Source organism: Canis aureus, chromosome X (assembly GCF_053574225.1).
Source record: "Canis aureus isolate CA01 chromosome X, VMU_Caureus_v.1.0, whole genome shotgun sequence".
Lineage (NCBI taxonomy): Eukaryota > Metazoa > Chordata > Mammalia > Carnivora > Canidae > Canis > Canis aureus.
The window spans coordinates 20,813,207-20,831,898 of record NC_135649.1 but is presented as its reverse complement, the minus strand read 5'-3'; the positions used below and the strand labels follow the sequence as shown (position 1 = coordinate 20,831,898).

Sequence of the window (18,692 nt, the reverse complement as noted above, 5' to 3'; positions counted from 1 at the left end):
GATCTCTGAATGAAATGTTTGTGAGATCTTAATTTCATCCTGCTTAATAGTACAAATACCAAGGAGCATAATTCAAAAAACTAAGATGTTCCTAGCCCTGTATGTAGTAGCTAAAAAAAATCAGGAAACCTAGGTTCTAGTCCTAGTTCTGCCATTGACTGGCTAATATTGGACAAGCCATTGCACCTCTGTGCCATGATTTCCTCAAATGCTGAATGAAGAAATTCGATTAATAATCACTTGACGTTTCTCTACCTCACAGATTCAATAACACTGTGATTGAATGATAAAATTCATGTAACTGGCCTTCGTATGGAGGGCAAATGATGAGAAAATGTGCCGTACAAATGAATGCTAGCATTTAGGGACTCTTAAGAAAGGATTAGATTAGAAGGAGGGCACTGCTACGAAGGACAAGAGAAAACAAGAGGGATGCTGGGCAGAGATTATTTCTCTCTGGTGCCCAACTAACGGAGTGTGATTATGACTTGTCATTGGCATCAGCATTTTAGAGTGTATACCTCAAAATTCTCTCCCATTCTTGAAAAAAACTTAGTTGTATATGAGCAGACCTTGAGGATATTAGAAGTCATTTTATGGAATTTTCATACCTGACTTCTTTCCAGGAAGAGTTGCAGTGGCTTACAACAAAAGCTCATATGATAAGGCGAATTGAATGAAATATGAGCACCAAAAAAAAAAAAAAGTTGGAAACAATGTGCTAACCATAAGAGAAGGCATAAATATCATGTGCTGCATTAGGACAGGCGGAAAGTCAAAGGAATAGGGAAAGCCTCAAGCCCACAAGTATACAGTTGGTGAAAGAGTCCCTCTCTTGCATGCCTTTTGTGGACAATAGAGGCAAATTACCCAAGGCCAGTACGCTGCCCCAGAGGTGGAGGTATTAAGAAATACCTGCTGTTAAGAAACCTGGCACGGTCTTCAGTCATCGAGGAGAAGTTCATTAATGTACTCCAAGGCCAGTGTACCAAGATTTCAGCATTATCTCTCCTAAGGCTGTACTGCCAATAAAAAAGTCTCTGTTGCATCGACTTTACCTTCCTTCTCTTTCCAAATCCCTTTTTTTCTCCTTTTCTCATCATTGTCAACATGGCTAAAGAAACATTTTAACCACAGGCTTGAAGTAGTTTTCTGTCTGATAACAAACCAGAAAAACCCAGCTGTACCACCCCATTCGCATTTCCCTGCCATGGGGTTTCCCCCTCCCATCCTCCTCCAGTACCAAGTGAGTTGAGATTGTACTTTTCCTGAATTTTAAACTGGACCTAAATATACCCAATAAGCCAATGGGTCTTTAGAACCTCTGTTTTGTTTTTACTGAAATATATTTTTTTAGAAGTCCTTCAGAATGACATGTAATATCCCTTACAGACCTTGCCCAATTTCTTAAGTAACTGACTTAAGAAAGGGCCCTATCTACATGTTATGATCAGTGATACCAATTACAAATCTTTAGTACGACCTTTATCTCAGTTATTTGGTAGTCCCTCAAAATTTCATTGCCAGCATCAATAAAATGACATTTTCAGGGACACCTGGTTTGCTCAGTGGTTAAGTGTCTGGGATCAAGCCCCACATCAGACTCCCTGCAGGGAGCCTGCTTCTCCCTCTACCTCTGTCTCTGCCTCTCTCCGTGTGTCTCTCATGAATAAATAAATAAAATCTTTTTTAAAGTGCCATTTTCACCTTTGAGAACAACTTCAATCACTCCTGTTTAAATAGAATATTTTGGGGTGGAAGTTGATAGATTTATAAGTAAATAGATAATGTTACCTAGGAAAGGCACCTATTGAACTATGGCCATCCCCGGAGTACAACATATATCCAGACCACAGTTAATATTCAATGGCAAGACTGAAGTATGGGTTCTATTTTAAGCTGTTAAATTTCAACATGAAAGTGCCCTTTATTCAGAATAAATATGGCATTCATGAAAGATGAAATACACAAGGTGCCAAAGAGCTGTGAATCCCTCCCAGTGTGAAGCAGAGTGGGCGATGTTTGATTTCCACCACCTCTTCCCTCCTTCCAGCAAACAGAACTCTACCTCAGCCCTGACTTTAGATTCCCACCCTTTCCTGTAATAATATTGTACAGTCTACTGTTTGTGCTTTATGAGGTACCAGAATTTTAAAATAACCATTTATTTTAAAGAGAGATTTTCAGATATTCCATTACAATTTCTCCTGAAACCTAATCATTGCTTTCCTTGTATTCCAGTTGGAACTACTGGCTTTGGTACAGGGATGGGGAAAGAAAGGGAAATGTGTTATGGTTATTTGAAAAAACTGTATACTTTCACGATTTGATCATTGTTTTTTTTTGTTTGTTTGTTTTGGTTTTTGTTTTTTTTTTTTGCTTGTTTGGGTTCTGTTTTACAATGGAAGTCTGAATAGATTAATTATATATTCCTAACTAACTTTTAAATTTTGGTCTCAAAAAGGCTCTCGGCTTTCCAAAGTGATTGAGATACACGAATGCTAAGAACTGTGCTGTGAGCTGACCTATATGATCTAGTCAAGTTGCTGTGGAAATCTTAGTGACTGTATGATCTCAAAATAGTTTAGTGTAAATAGTTGATCATTTAAATAGCCAACACCAAAATTGTTAAGTAGTTGATTTCTTTTTTCCTAGCCAAAAAAGAAAAAGAGAGAGATTGAGAGAAGAAAGCTAGTTCTGTCATTGTTAGCATATTTCTTAACTCTTAGATGTAAATATTTGAGAACCTCAGGATTTGGAGCTGGTACAGGGGTCATACTACTTGTATTATATTTCGAGATTAAATCTAATCATGTAAAAACCTTTTCAGCCCTTTGACTTAACTTGTTGACTCTCTTCCCTTTTAAATTGTTTTCCCCTTTGTTTCAATATTGGCTTAATAAAGGCAGAATTGCTTTGTATATCTCAGTGATTCCTTTATTTCAAAGATAATATCTGGTTTGAACTTGGTTGTTCAGACATGTATAAAAGTGTGTGTGTTTTCCCCCCCTAAGCTTCGAGCTGGTCCATTTGATGAGTTCCAGATTGCTACCATGCTAAAGGAAATTTTGAAAGGTCTGGACTATCTGCATTCAGAAAAGAAAATTCACCGAGACATAAAAGGTATACAAAAATCATATATGAACCTGAGAAATGTAGCTGTGTCCTGAGGATGCTGAGCAGATTTCATTTCTTTTTTCCTCCCAGCTGCCAACGTCTTGCTGTCAGAACAAGGAGATGTTAAGCTTGCTGACTTTGGAGTTGCTGGCCAGCTGACAGATACACAAATTAAAAGAAATACCTTTGTGGGAACACCATTTTGGATGGCTCCTGAAGTTATTCAACAGTCAGCTTATGACTCAAAAGTAAAGTGTACCTGTACAAAAATATTTTGTTTTTAATAGTAGGTTCTATATAGCATGCTATTCTATGTAATAAACTGCCCTAATCTTCTTTCTTTTAAGAGTATTTCAAAAGCTAGAGTTATGTCAAGTGTTCCTGCTAAGTCATAAGATCCCAGGATGCTGATAGTATTTGGACCCTATTCCCTTTAGTAACCTTTTGTCCAACTTAGAATAAAATCTGAGATCATTACTATCACATACATGGCCATCTATGATCTGGCCTTTGCCTCTCCAGCCTCATCTCCTATTACTCTCTTCTATATTCTGTCTCCTTTGACCACAGGGGACTCATTGCTATCCCTCAAACATATCAAGTACCACTCTGGCCTCAGGACCTTTGTACTCAGCCTTCCCTCTATCTGGAATAACCTTCCTACCAATCGGGTCTCTGCTTCAACATTACTTTACAGCGTAGGGGCTCCTGGGTGAGTGGCACAGTCAATTGGGCATCCAACTCTTAGCTTCGGCTCAGGTTATGATCTCAGGGTTTTGGGATCAGCCCCATGCCAGGCTCTGCGCTCTTGGAGTCTGCTTGAGATTCTCTCCCTCTCCCTCTGCCCTTCCCCCTTAAAATAAATCAATAAATCATTTTAAAAAACACATTACATCACAGAGTAGTCTTCCCTAGCCATCCCGTGTAAATGTGTAGCCCCAGGACCCCATAACTCATTATCCCTTTATCCTGATTTTATTCTTTTCTTCACAGAACCGAGTACCACCTGACATCATATTATTTATTTATCTGTGTCTTTATTGGAACTCAAGCCCTATGAGAGCAGGGATTTTTGTCTACTTTACTCACCACCTGAATCCTCAGTGCCTAGAATATGGTACCTGGCAAAACATTAGGGAATTTGATAATTTTTTAAATAAATGAATTCTGTTAAAAAATGTATTACATTTACATTTCTTGAGATACTATTTTTGTAAAGTTTTACCTATTTCATTGTTTAAGTCCTCTCTACCCTCAACGTGGGGCTCGAACTCCTGAACCCAAGATCAAGAGTTACACACTCTTCTTATTGAGCCAGACAGGCACCCCTCTTGAGACACTTTAATATCATATGACCCACAGGCTATTTCATGACTGTTGGAATGGAATTTCGAGGTATTATTTTTTTCTCTCTCTTCCCTCAGGCTGACATTTGGTCATTGGGAATCACTGCCATTGAGCTAGCCAAAGGAGAGCCACCTAATTCTGATATGCATCCAATGAGAGTTCTGTTTCTTATTCCAAAAAACAATCCTCCAACTCTTGTTGGAGACTTTACTAAGTCCTTTAAGGAATTTATTGATGCTTGCCTGAACAAAGATCCATCATTTGTGAGTATATATTGCTATTACTACTATTTGTTTTCTATTATTAAATCTATATAAAGCAAATGTGATTTTTCTACAGTGAGGAATACAGTGCCTGTGTATTGTCTAAGATCCTTCTAGGAACCTGATTCTTCGCTCTGTCTTGCTAATTCTCTTCAGTTCTTAACAAGACCCTTACTTTATCTTCTCCTTCCATTGTATTTTTTTTTCTCTTTCTCATGGTTCCTAGCTTCTTCCTTATTCTATTGATCATTTCTTATTTCAGGAGGAAGGAAATTTGAGATACAAAGTTCCTGTTACAGGAAGTCATTAAAGTACATGTGTAACTATCCAGTGATTTTTATTCAACTATATTTTTATTTTTCATGAAAAGTGATATGTGCATTTCACATTTTTTTTAAATTTCCAACATATGAAGTTATATGCTTTTTCTGAAGTCCAGTGAACTCCACTCATTTACCTGGCAGATTTGATCACAGTTGCTTTACTGATTCTTTTTTTTTTCTTTACTGTTTCTAAAATAAAGCTGCCTGGTGACTTCTAGGGGCTAGAAATGTACAAGAACTAGGTTTCGATGGAACTGTTTTTAAATTGAGAATGATTATGCTGATATTAATAAAACACTAGGGGAGAAATGTCCCCCATAGCACCTGGTATTTGCATTTAGATGTGCTATGAATTAATGCATGATGGAGAAAGGCTTAATCTGAGCATCATATGATGTGTGCAGATGATAATAAATTATAGCCCTCTAGCTGTCATCCATTTTTTCAACTTAAATATAATAAAAGTATTTGAAATGTTTTTAAATTTTTACTTATTTTCAAAATCCTGCCATGTGTTTCTCTGCTTTTGAGAGGGCCCTGCCTGTCCATTTGCTGGTAGGTAGGCCACCTTTTTGACCCTGGGCTTGAACAAATTGGTACCAAGGTAGTGTATTGAATTCGGTTGTCTTGAGGCACTTCAAAAAGTAGAATTAGAGCAGCCCCAGTGGCTCAGTGGTTTACAGCCCTGCCTTCAGTCCAGAGCGTGATCCCGGAGACCCAGGATTGAGTCCCGTGTCGGGCTCCCTGCATGGAGCCTGCTCCTCCCTCTGCCAGTGTCTCTGCCTCTCTCTCTCTCTCTCTCTCTCTCTCTCTCTCTGTGTGTGTGTGTGTGTCTCATGAATAAATAAATAAAATCCTTTTTTAAAAAAAGGTAGAATTAGCTATTTATTACCCCTACAACATTTTAGTTGTCTTCATGTTTGTAGACCTAGTTTTCAGATCTACCTTTTCAGCTTAATTGAAATGATTTTTCACCATCCCTTGCAACCATAAAAGAGCCTAGAAATATTCATGCATCCTTCATATTTTTCCTTAGCGTCCTACAGCCAAAGAACTTCTGAAACACAAATTCATTGTAAAAAATTCAAAGAAGACTTCTTATCTGACCGAACTGATAGATCGATTTAAGAGATGGAAGGCAGAAGGGCACAGTGATGATGAATCTGATTCAGAGGGCTCTGATTCGTATGTACAAATCATTTAATTTTTATGTAGGTAGCCCATTCTAATATTGCCTTTTAACTAGTATCTGTTCTGCTTTCTCTAGCATAAAATATAAACCTTATTTTAAAGTTTTACTGTAGAAACCGTGAAAATCTTTTAAAATCACAGTCTGTGGAGTACAATGAATTTGGAAGCAGGTTTTTTTCTTCGAAGTGCATTGCTCTAGTTTTAAATGGTCTCGGTCTAACCCCTAGTGGATACTTAAGTATATTACAAAATTTTGGAATATGATTTGAGTAAAAGTGATTTATTAGTTTGCCCAAAGTGATAAGGGGCTATGTCTTCTCATACTTTGGGGGGAACCTGCAAAATTCATCTGGAGGACTGACCTCCAGGCCTTTCCCACCCCTTGCCCACATGCTAAACTGTGATCAGACTAATATATTTAAATATTCGTTTATGTATGTTTTGTAGCCCCCCTAAAAAAGTTACACTGTTTTTCTAACTGCAGCATTTACATTGACATCTTAGATTCTAAGCCCATAACTTAATTTAGACTAGGGAAGTCTGTAGGTTACACCAGAATTTACCATTCCACTGGTCAAATTGGCACAAAGGCAACACCAAGTTTCTTTAGCTAATACTCTCAGTGTCCTGCATTTATTTGAATTACCCTATCTTTGAAAAGAATAAGAACTACCAGGATGATTTTTGTACCCTGTTGTAATGGTTTGTTGGCTGTGGCTGCCTGTGCAAGTAGCCCATGGAACTTTAAAGGAGAATCAAAAACCACATTACAGAAGATCCTGATCCAGTCAGTGGGGATTGGTGGAGGCAGGGCTTTTTCTATGTGGGAAGAGGTCTCCATGTGTGATTTTGATGCATACTTACGAGTTGAGGACCACAGCTCTTCTTCAATAAATTATAGTATCTACCTGAAAATGAGATCAAATGCTTTTTTACAGTATAATTTTTTTTATATATTAGAACAACTCTTCAGAGTCTAGCTGCATTGATTTGGCATTTTCACCAAGCAGAATTATTTAGGAACTTATATTAGTATTTTGGGCCATCTCTTTAGGGAATCCACCAGCAGAGAAAATAATACTCATCCCGAATGGAGCTTTACCACCGTGCGAAAGAAGCCTGATCCAAAGAAGCTACAGAATGGGGCAGTATGTGCATGGAAATAGTCATTTCCTCTTGATAGATAGACTCTGTTGGACTAATGTAGTGAGATTATGATAGCCAAAAATTATTAGAATTTAATACCTCTAAATGCCCGTGTACCTCACTGTGTCCTTAGTATGCTTCATTTGCCATTAGTTTTAAGCTAATTAAGTAAAGGTCATGGAAGTCATTTAGATGGTCATTGGTATGTTTTATTTTTATTTTTTTCTCATTGGTATGTTTTAAAATGCATTTTACCTAAACATTCATGAACCCAGTGGAATCGTGGATATCTATCATAATCGATAGTGGGTGGGTGGGAATAAAGCATAGAGGCATGACTTATGTTGGGTTTTTTGGGAGGGAGGATTCAAATTAGTGCTCACTTGTTATAGAATAAGAAAAACATGACTGTTAATTTCACATACGTAATCTATATTATTTGTTCGAAGGAGCAAGATCTTGTGCAAACCCTGAGCTGTTTGTCTATGATAATCACACCTGCATTTGCTGAAGTAAGTATGGATTCATTAGCTTTGGATATCTATGTTAAGAAGTATAGTATTTTCAATGTTGTCACTATTGATCTTTCTCAGCTTAAACAGCAGGATGAGAATAACGCTAGCAGGAATCAAGCCATTGAAGAACTTGAGAAAAGCATTGCTGTGGCTGAAGCCGCCTGTCCTGGCATCACTGATAAAATGGTGAAGAAATTAATTGAAAAATTTCAAAAGTAAGCTTGACATGTCATTTAAGAAATAATTTTGACATTTTCTGCTGGATGTAAGTTTATGGTGTAGTATCATGACCTTGATTTGGTCATTTCAACTATTCCTAATTATTCAGTCACTTCTCAATAGTTGCATGTTTTAAAACTGTGTTGTTTGTTGCCCATCTTAAACATGAGCTTTTGGAATTGTTATCTTCTGGCATGAAAAGATACTTTTCCACTGAAAGAAATGGCCTATGGCCTGTGTTGGTTATTTTTCTCCTTCACCTGGTGGTAGAGTACAGACAAAAGGTCATGGAGCATATTTTGATTTTGGGCCCTTGTAAATACCATTTAGGAATGCTTTTGTTCTTGCCACTACCCTCATTACACTACCATTCACATCATTTCCAGTCCTAAAGTTCTTACATTTAGCCCCCGTAAAAAAAGCTAAGGGAAGGATTTTACTTTTTTTAAAAGATTTTATTTATTTATTCATGAGAAACACAGAGAGAGAGAAAGAGAGGCAGAGACACAGGCAGAGGGAGAAGCAGGCTCCATGCAGGGAGCCTGACATGGGACTCAATCCCAGGTCTCCAGGATCACGCCCTGGGCTGAAGGCGGCGCTAAACCGCTGAGCCAACCAGCCTGCCTGGGAAGGATTTTAGACAGAGGAGGTCAGTGAAAACCACAAATGGTCCTTAGGATTGACTTTAGTTTCCATAGTGTCTTGACTTGGTGGTTTACCTTTGTTCCCATTCAATAAAGTTCATGCATTTAATTTTTTAGTTCTCTTTTTAAATAAGACTTTCATATGCATGCACCTGGCTCCAACAGTTTATAAAGCAATACTAATTCTAGTCTCCATACCAATCATGTTGCTTATCGGCACATCTTTCGCTTTGTTTGTATTTGTGATGCCACTGGGATTAACTTGAAGCAAATTATATAGCCTGTAAAATCACACATTCTCATAGACATTCTATCTGATGAAGCCAATTTGTACTCGCACACTAAAGCTCCTCTTCAAAACCCCTTAGATGTTCATAGGCAATGTCCCGCTTTTTTTCCAATTTACAAACAAACGAATTAGAGGTTTGTAAAATCAGATACGAAAGGGATGTTGTTTTTTGTTTTTTTATATAATAAATTTATTTTTTAGTGGTGTTCAATTTACCAACATACAGAATAACCGCCAGTGCCCGTCACCCATTCACCCCCACCCCCCACCCTTCTCCCCTTCCACCACCCCTAGTTCGTTTCCCAGAGTTAGGAGTCTTTATGTTCTGTCTCCCTTTCTGACATTTCCCACACATTTCTTCTCCCTTCCCTTATATTCCCTTTCACTATTATTTATATTCCCCAAATGAATGAGAACATATGTTTGTCCTTCTCCGATTGACTTACTTCACTCAGCATAATACCCTCCAGTTCCATCCACGTTGAAGCAAAGGGTGGGTATTTGTCATTTCTAATGGCTGAGGAATATTCCATTGTATACATAAACCACATCTTCTTTACCCATTCATCTTTCGATGGACACCGAGGCCCCTTCCACAGTTTGGCTATTGTGGCCATTGCTGCTATAAACATTGGGGTGCAGGTGTCCCAGCGTTTCAGTACATCTGTACCTTTGGGGTAAATCCACAGCAGTGAAATTGCTGGGCCGTAGGGCAGGTCTATTTTTAACTCTTTGAGGAACCTCCACACAGTTGTCCAGAGTGGCTGCAGCAGTTCACATTCCCACCAACAGTGTAAGAGGGTTCCCTTTTCTCCACATCCTCTCCAACATTTCTGGTTTCCTGCCTTGTTAATTTTCCGCATTCTCACTGGTGTGAGGTGGTATCTCATTGTGGTTTTGATTTGTATTTCCCTGATGGCAAGTGATGCAGAGCATTTTCTCATGTGCATGTTGGCCATGTCGATGTCTTCCTCTGTGAGATTTCTCTTCATGTCTTTTGCCCATTTCATGACTGGATTCTTTGTTTCTTTGGTGTTGAGTTTAATAAGTTCTTTATAGATACTGGAAACTAGCCCTTTATCTGATACATCATTTGCAAATATCTTCTCCCATTCTTTGGTTGTCTTTTAGTTTTGTTGACTGTATCCTTTGCTGTGCAAAAGCTTCTTATCTTGATGAAGTCCCAATAGTTCATTTTTGCTTTTGTTTCTTTTGCCTTCATGGATGTATCTTGCAAGAAGTTACTGTGGCCGAGTTCAAAAAGGGTGTTGCCTGTGTTCTCCTCTAGGATTTTGATGGAATCTTGTCTCACATTTAGATCTTTCATCCATTTTGAGTTTATCTTTGTGTATGGTACAAGAGAGTGGTCTAGTTTCATTCTTCTGCATGTGGCTGTCCAATTTTCCCAGCACCATTTATTAAAGAGACTGTCTTTCTTCCAATGGACAGTCTTTCCTCCTTTATCGAATATTAGTTGACCATAAAGTTGAGGGTCCACTTCTGGATTCTCTATTCTGTTCCATGGATCTATGTGTCTGTTTTTGTGCCAGTACCACACTGTCTTGATGACCACAGCTTTGTAGTACAACCTGAAATCTGGCGTTGTGATGCCCCCAGATATGGTTTTCTTTTTTAAAATTCCCCTGGGTATTCGGGGTCTTTTCTGATTCCACACAAATCTTAAATAATTTGTTCTAACTCTCTGAACAAAGTCCATGGTATTTTGATAGGAATTGCATTAAACGTGTAAATTGCCCTGGGTAACATTGACATTTTCACAATATTAATTCTGCCAATCCATGAGCATGGAATATTTTTCCATCTCTTTGTGTCTTCCTCAATTTCTTTCAGAAGTGTTCTATAGTTTTTAGGGTATAGATCCTTTACCTCTTTAGTTACGTTTATTCCTAGGTATCTTATGCTTTTGGGTGCAATTGTAAATGGGATTGACTCCTTAATTTCTCTTTCTTCAGTCTCATTGTTAGTGTATAGAAATGCCACTGATTTCTGGGCATTGATTTTGTATCCTGCCGCGCTACCGAATTGCTGTGTGAGTTCTAGCAATCTTGGGGTGGAGACTTTTGGGTTTTCTATGTAGAGTATTATGTCATCGGTGAAGAGGGAGAGTTTGACTTCTTCTTTGCCAATTTGAATGCCTTTAATGTCTTTTTGTTGTCTGATTGCTGAGACTAGGACTTCCAGTACTATGTTGAATAGCAGTGGTGAGAGTGGACATCCCTGTGTTGTTCCTGATCTTAGGGGAAAGGCTCCCAGTGCTTTCCCATTGAGAATGATATTTCTTGTGGGCTTTTGGTAGATGGCTTTTAAGATGTTGAGGAATGTTCCCTCTATCCCTACACTCTGAAGAGTTTTGATCAGGAATGGATGCTGTATTTTGTCAAATGCTTTCTCTGCATCTAATGAGAGGATCATATGGTTCTTGTTTTTTCTCTTGCTGATATGATGAATCACATTGATTGTTTTATGAGTGTTCAACCAGCCTTGTGTCCCGGGGATAAATCCTACTTGGTCATGGTGAATAATTTTCTTAATGTATTGTTGGATCCTATTGGCTACTATCTTGTTGAGAATTTTTGCATCCATGTTCATCAGGGATATTGGTCTGTAATTCTCCTTTTTGGTGGGGTCTTTGTCTGGTTTTGGAATGAAGGTGATGCTGGCCTCATAGAACGAGTTTGGAAGTACTCCATCTCTTTCTATCTTTCCAAACAGCCTTAGGAGAATAGGTATGGTTTCTTCTTTAAACGTTTGATAGAATTCCCCTGGGAAGCCATCTGGCCCTGGACTTTTGTGTCTTGGGAGGTTTTTGATGACTGCTTCAATTTCCTCCCTGGTTATTGGCCTGTTCAGGTTTTCTCTTTCTTCTGTTCCACTTCTGGTAGTTCGTGGCTTTCCAGGAATGCGTCCATTTCTTCTAGATTGCCTAATTTATTGGCGTATAGCTGTTCATAATATGTTTTTAAAATCGTTTGTATTAAAAAAAATCGTTTGTATTTCCTTGGTGTTGGTAATGATCTCTCCTTTCTCGTTCATGATTTTATTAATTTGGGTCTTCTCTCTCTTCTTTTTAATAAGGCTGCCTAATGGTTTATCTATTTTATTAATTCTTTCAAAGAACCAACTCCTGTTTCTGTTGATCTGTTCCACAGTTCTTCTGGTCTCGATTTCGTTGAGTTCTGCTCGAATCTTTAGTAACTCTCTTCTTCTGCTGGGTGTAGGATCTATTTGCTGTTTTTTCTCTAGCTCCTTTATGTGTAAGGTTAGCTTTTGTATTTGAGTTTTTTCCAGTTTTTGAATGGGTGCTTGTATTGCGATGTATTTCCCCCTTAGGACTGCTTTTGCTGCATCCCAAAGATTTTGAACAGTTGTATCTTCATTCTCATTAGTTTCCATGAATCTTTTTAATTCTTCCTTAATTTCCTGGTTGACCCTTTCATCTTTTAGCAGGATGGTCCTTAACCTCCACGTGTTTGAGGTCCTTCCAAACTTCTTGTTGTGATTTAGTTCTAATTTCAAGGCATTATGGTCTGAGAATATGCAGGGGACGATCCTAATTTTTGGTATCGGTTCAGACCCGATTTGTGACCCAGTATATGGTCTATTCTGGAGAAAGTTCCCTGTGCACTTGAGAAGAATGTGTATTCAGTTGAGTTTGGATGTAAAGTTCTGTAGATATCTGTCATATCCATCTGGTCCAGTGTATCATTTATTTATTTTTTTTTCAGTGTATCATTTAAAGCTCATGTTTTTTTGGAGACGTTGTGCTTAGAAGTCCTTCGAGTATAGAAAGAGCTAGATTGAAGTCACCAAGTATAAGTGTATTATTATCTAAGTATTTCTTCACTTTGGTTATTAATTGATTTAAATATTTGGCAGCTCCCACAATCGGGGCATATATATTGAGGATTGTTAAGTCTTCTTGTTGGATAGATCCTTAAGTATGATATAGTGTCCCTCTTCATCTCTCACTACAGTCTTCAGGGTAAATTTTAGTTTATCTGATACAAGGATGGCTACCCCTGCTTTCTTTTGAGGACCATTCGAATGGTAAATGGTTCTCCAACCTTTTATTTTCAGGCTGTAAGTGTCCTTCTGTCTAAAATGAGTCTCTTGTAGACAGCAAATAGATGGGTCCTGTTTTTTTTATCCAGTCTGAAACCCTGCGCCTTTTGATGGGGTCATTAAGCCCGTTCACGTTCAGAGTTACTATTGAAAGATATGAGTTTAGTGTCATCATGATATCTATTCAGTCCTTGTTTTTGTGGATTGTTCCACAGAACTTCTTCTTAAAGGGGAATTTTAAGAGTCTCCCTTAAAATTTCTTGCAGAGCTGGTTTGGAGGTCACATATTCTTTCAGTTCCTGCCTGTCCTGGAAGCTCTTTATCTCTCCTTCCATTTTGAATGAGAGCCTTGCTGGATAAAGGATTCTTGGTTGCATGTTCTTCTCATTTAGGACCCTGAATATATCCTGCCAGCCCTTTCTGGCCTGCCAGGTGGAGAGGTCTGCTGTTACCCTAATACTCCTCCCCATAAAAGTCAGGGATTTCTTGTCTCTTGCTGCTTTAAGGATCTTCTCTTTATCTTTGGAATTTGCAAGCTTCACTATTAAATGTCGAGGTGTTGAACGGTTTTTATTGATTTTAGGGGGGGGGGAATCTCTCTATTTCCTGGATCTGAATGCCTGTTTGCCTTCCCAGATTGGGAAAGTTTTCAGCTATGATTTGTTCACATACATATTCTGGCCCTCTGGCCCTTTTGGCGCCCGTGGGAACCCCAATTAAACGTAGGTTTTTCTTCCTCAGGCTGTCGTTTATTTCCCTTAATCTGTCTTCATGGTCTTTTAATTGTCTGTCTCTTTTTTCCTCAGTTTCCCTCTTTGCCATCAACTTGTCTTCTATGTCACTCACTCGTTCTTCCATCTCGTTAACCCTCGTCATTAGGACTTCTAGTTTGGATTGCATCTCATTCAATTGATTTTAAATTTCTGCCTGATTAGATCTAAATTCTGCAGTCATGAAGTCTCTTGAGTCCTTTTTGCTTTTTTCTAGAGCCACCAGTAGCTGTATAATAGTGCTTCTGAATTGGCTTTCTGACATTGAATTGTAATCCAGATTTTGTAACTCTGTGGGAGAGAGGACTGTTTCTGATTCTTTCTTTTGAGGTGAGGTTTCCCTTCTAGTCATTTTGCTCAGTGTAGAGTGGCCAAAAACAAGTTATATTGGGAAAAAGAAAAAGAGAGGAGAGAAAGAAGGAAAGAAAAGAGAAAAAGAAAAAAAGGAAGAAACAAAGGAAAAAAAGAAGAAAATGAGAAAGAAAAAGAAAGAAAGGGGGATCCCTGGGTGGCGCAGCGGTTTGGCGCCTGCCTTTGGCCCAGGGCGCGATCCTGGAGACCCGGGATCAAATCCCACGTCGGGCTCCCGGTGCATGGAGCCTGCTTCTCCCTCTGCCTGTGTCTCTGCCTCTCTCTCTCTCTCTGTGACTATCATAAATAAATAAAAATTTAAAAAAAAAAAAAGAAAGAAAGGGAAAAAAAGGGTGGGGGAAGCAAACAAATCAAAAAGCAAAAAAAAAAAAAAAACACAAAAAACACGGGGAGTATCTTCTGATTCTGTATACTTTAAGTCCCTTGACTTCCCCTGGAACTTGTCTGTCTAGTTGGTCTTCTGGGGGAGGGGCCTGTTGTGCTGATTTTCAGGTGTTAGCACTTGGGGGAGCTGCTCTGCCCCCTGCCTGGTGCAGGGCTCCGTGGGGTTGTTTATCCTATGAGGCCGCAGGAGGAACAACCACAGTGGCGGCGGCCAGCTCTGGAGCCCTGGATTCAGCTCCCACAGTAACTCCAGAGCTCTCCATCTGCAGGAGCCTGGTAGCTCTGGGGGCAGGGCCGCTCATCTGCTCAGCTCGGGGCCAGGAGCGTCCTTGCTGTCCTGGGCCCTCCTGGCGTCTGCCTGTCCCGGCGGTGCCCAGTGCTCCAGGGCCTGCGCTGTTGGATTGGCGCTCACGGCTGCGCAGCCCCCTCCGTGCAGAGCCCCCACCCAGCCCCTCCGAGCTGCTCCCAGAGCCGCGCAGCACCCCCTCCGCGGAGCCTCCGCCCGAGCCCCTTCCAAACTGCTCCTGGGTCAAGCCATCCACGCACTGCAGCCCTTAGGGAGCTTGGCGCACTCTCCCCAGGGCGCAGGTGTCAATTAGTGTCCCAGGGAGCCTGAGGGCATCCCCGCCCTTCTCGGGTCCTGCTCTAACTCCCTGCGGGCCCCTTTCCGCCAGGGAAGGTTGGTGCAGCTCCTGCTTCTCCCGGAGGGGGCTCTCTTGTCCTGGGGACACTCGCCACAGCCTTAGCCCGGCTCCTCGCGGGGCCCCTCCCCCTTGGAGGCCTTTTGTTTCTTTAGTTCTTTTTTCCCGTCTTCCTACCTTGATAGAAGCGGGAACTCTTCTCACTGTCGCATTCCAGCTGTTCTCTCTTTAAATCTCAGGCCGAATTTGCAGATTTTCAGGATGATTTGAAGGTTATCTAGGTAATTTGGTAGGGACAGGTGATTTGGGGACCCTACTCTTCTGCCATCTTGCCCCCTTCTTCTCGGGATTTTTTTTTTTATGGTAGTCACACACACAGAGAGAGAGAGGCAGAGACATAGGCAGAGGGAGAAGCAGGCCCCATGCACTGGGAGCCCGACATGGGATTCGATCCCGGGTCTCCAGGATCACGCCCTGGGCCAAAGGCAGGTGCTAAACCGCTGTGCCACCCAGGGATCCCCGGGATTTTGTTTTTTAGGGGGCTCCACTTGGGGCCTGAGATCAAGACCTGAGCTGAGGGACACCTGGGTGGCTGAGCATCTGCCTTTGGCTCAGGGCATGATCCCAGGGTCCGGGATCAAGTCCCACATCAATCTTCCTGCAAGGAACCTGCTTCTCCCTCTGCCTGTGTCTCTGCCTCTCTCTCTCTTTATCTCATGAATAAATAGAATCTTAAAAAAAAAAAGACCTGAGCTGACATCAGGAGTCAGGTGCCTAACTGACTGAGCTACCCAGGCACCCCTACAGAAGAGATTTTTGAACTTTTTTATATTTTAGTGTCTACCTGATGAGATTCAGTAAAAGAATTTAGTTGGCTAAATCAGTACCTTCATTGCAGAATTCATACAGGTAAGAAATATAAACATGCATAGTTATATATCAGTTTTTCTTCATTTTATAGGTGTTCAGCAGATGAATCCCCCTAAGGAACTTCCTATTATTGGCTTCTATTTCATACGGACCCAGAGAAACCCACCAAAGCTACTCCAAGCTTAACAATGCGTAACTCATGAGCTCCATGTGCCTTTTGGATATTTGCAACATTGAAGATTTGGAAGAAGCTCTTCAACTATTTTGTGATGGTGTTTATCATTTTATATTTTAAGGAGATTATTTTGTAAGGAATAACTTTTAAATACTATAGTTTCACCTGTATTCTACTAAATGTCGAGATACAGTTTTGCTTTTAGGTATCATTATTACTTAAGTTACTGGGATGAATACCTTTCATATTTTGATCTCTAGTTAACTGTACACTCATGAAACATACAGGTTTTTCAAAGGCATCCTAAATAGTCAACGTTTGTAAATCATCAAGCCTCAAACTTTTTTTTTTTAAAGAAAACACAAGCATATCCTAAAAATGACTATTGGTGGGGAGGTGGAAACAAGTCATACCATCTTAAACAGAAGTTTTTAATAAGCTCTTGGAAATGAAACCTGAAAAGTATTGACTCCTTCTACCAAGTTGGGATGATCTTCCAGGCAGCTCAAGGACAATCCCATTTGAGAGCCCTGTGTTTGAAGCATTTATAGGCAACATGTAGCAACAGTTACCTCTTGGTGTGCAGTATTTACCTTCTCTTGCAGAAGAGGCAGTTAACCCTTATTTAATATGGTTGGAAATTTAAAGCAATACTAATTAGCCAAGGATGGGTTTTTTGCAATACTGGAGGAATTTGACAGGCTTCGTTTTTAAGATCTTCAACTCATATTGCACATTATAGCTTGGATTTGGGGAGCTTAAGTAAAAACTGATAACCATGTGATTAAATACCTGATCAACAGGTATGAATATAACTTGCACCAGCATATTTTCCTCATGGTAGTGAGATGTCCTATAAACTATTTATACATTTTGGTTCTTCATAATTATCCAGTACATAAACATCATTTGTTCATTTTTGAAAGGGTATTTAAATAAGAATTTTCTAGTTCATATGAAAATAACCATAGTACAGGATGATCTGTGTCCATACAAAGTTAAGGTAGACTGTACAGTTAATTTTCAGTCATATTTATGGTACTGTTACATGGGTAATATCTTTTTTCTTTTAAGCCCAGTATATATATTATGCCTGCCTAAGTTTTGAACTGGGGCTATATTTCTGTAGTTCTAGAATTATTAATATTAATTTGTTTTGGTAGTTAATGTTTGTTGTTTGGATCTACACAGTTTGGTTTTTGCACAGAAGTAATTTCTTAAAAGTCTGAATAATTGCCAAATATTAGAAAAAAGGTGTTCTTCGAGTTAAGAATACAGTTTTTTGTCAAAGTGGCCATTACCTCCTCTTCTTCTGTAATAATACAGACACTTGAATAAGTCATGGTCATGTCATATATGCCAAGAAAGTTCTTTTCATCGGTGCCTATACTGTAACAATTACTTTTAATGCATTGTATTTTGAAGGAATGGTTCAGTTGAAATTTTCACCTGCCATGTGACTGAAACGCAATTCCACTTTATAATCTATAGAGGCCTAGAAATAATTTTGCAACTCATATCATGGGTTGGATGAATATTTTTGTAAAAGCAAAAGCAACAAGTTTATAAATGGATTATTTGAAACTTTACAACACAGCTGCGTCGTGAAATGGAATTAATATTGCTTATTCATTAGAGTTATAGTCCTGTAAACTGTTTCTAGGTGAAGCATACTCCAGTGTTGTGAGGGGTTTAAAAATAAATATTTAAATTTCATGTGTTCGTTTTCTTGAGCCAGGGGTATGGTGCGGGGTTTTAATTGTTTCAAATTTTGTCTCCTCTGCCCTCTAATTTGTTGTTGGAACTTTAATACCAATGTCTCCATTGGAAAGTAAAAGATGTTCTTCAGATTTAAACATTGATTGTACGTACAGTGCATATATGTCCCCCTGTCCTGACAAAATTATTTGATAGAATTCCCTTTCACTCAGAAATGCCCTAGGTTGGACAATATGTTGTGTGGTCACCCTAACTATAGTTTTGTTGGGAAATTGTATACAGATCTGAACCCTATAGTTCTTTGGGGAGAACAAATTTCACAAAGACTTCCAGAAGTTGAGAAATAGCATATAAGCCCAAACGGAGATGCCTGGGTGGCTCAGCAGTTTAGCGCTTGCCTTCAACCCAGGGCGTGATCCTGGAGTCCCAGTATATAGTTTCACATCAGCCTCCCCGCATGGAGCCTGCTTCTCCTTCTGCCTCTCTCTCTCTCTCTCTCTCTCATAAATAAATAAAATCTTTTTAAAAAGCCCAAATGAATTTGAGTTCTTCCTTAAAAAAAGACTGAAGATGAACTTAGTATAGCTCTGAGGATCTATAGGATTAACATACAGGTTACTGGGC

General features: G+C 39.5%; 1 protein-coding gene across 3 annotated transcripts in view; it reads left to right on the top strand.

The window, feature by feature from the left end:
- Positions 1–18,065, top strand: part of STK26 (serine/threonine kinase 26) — a 64,149-nt gene extending 46,084 nt beyond the window's left edge. For 2 of the 3 annotated variants that reach the window (XM_077889823.1, XM_077889821.1), the window contains 8 exons: positions 3,015–3,123; positions 3,208–3,365; positions 4,542–4,727; positions 6,087–6,235; positions 7,296–7,389; positions 7,837–7,899; positions 7,981–8,117; positions 16,266–18,065. In XM_077889823.1, the coding sequence (XP_077745949.1) occupies positions 3,015–3,123; positions 3,208–3,365; positions 4,542–4,727; positions 6,087–6,235; positions 7,296–7,389; positions 7,837–7,899; positions 7,981–8,117; positions 16,266–16,290 (921 nt within the window). In that variant the 3' untranslated portion in view covers positions 16,291–18,065. The remainder of the gene's footprint in view (positions 1–3,014; positions 3,124–3,207; positions 3,366–4,541; positions 4,728–6,086; positions 6,236–7,295; positions 7,390–7,836; positions 7,900–7,980; positions 8,118–16,265) is intronic. The other variant, XM_077889822.1, reaches the window with a different exon arrangement.
- Positions 18,066–18,692: the final 627 nt, after the last annotated feature.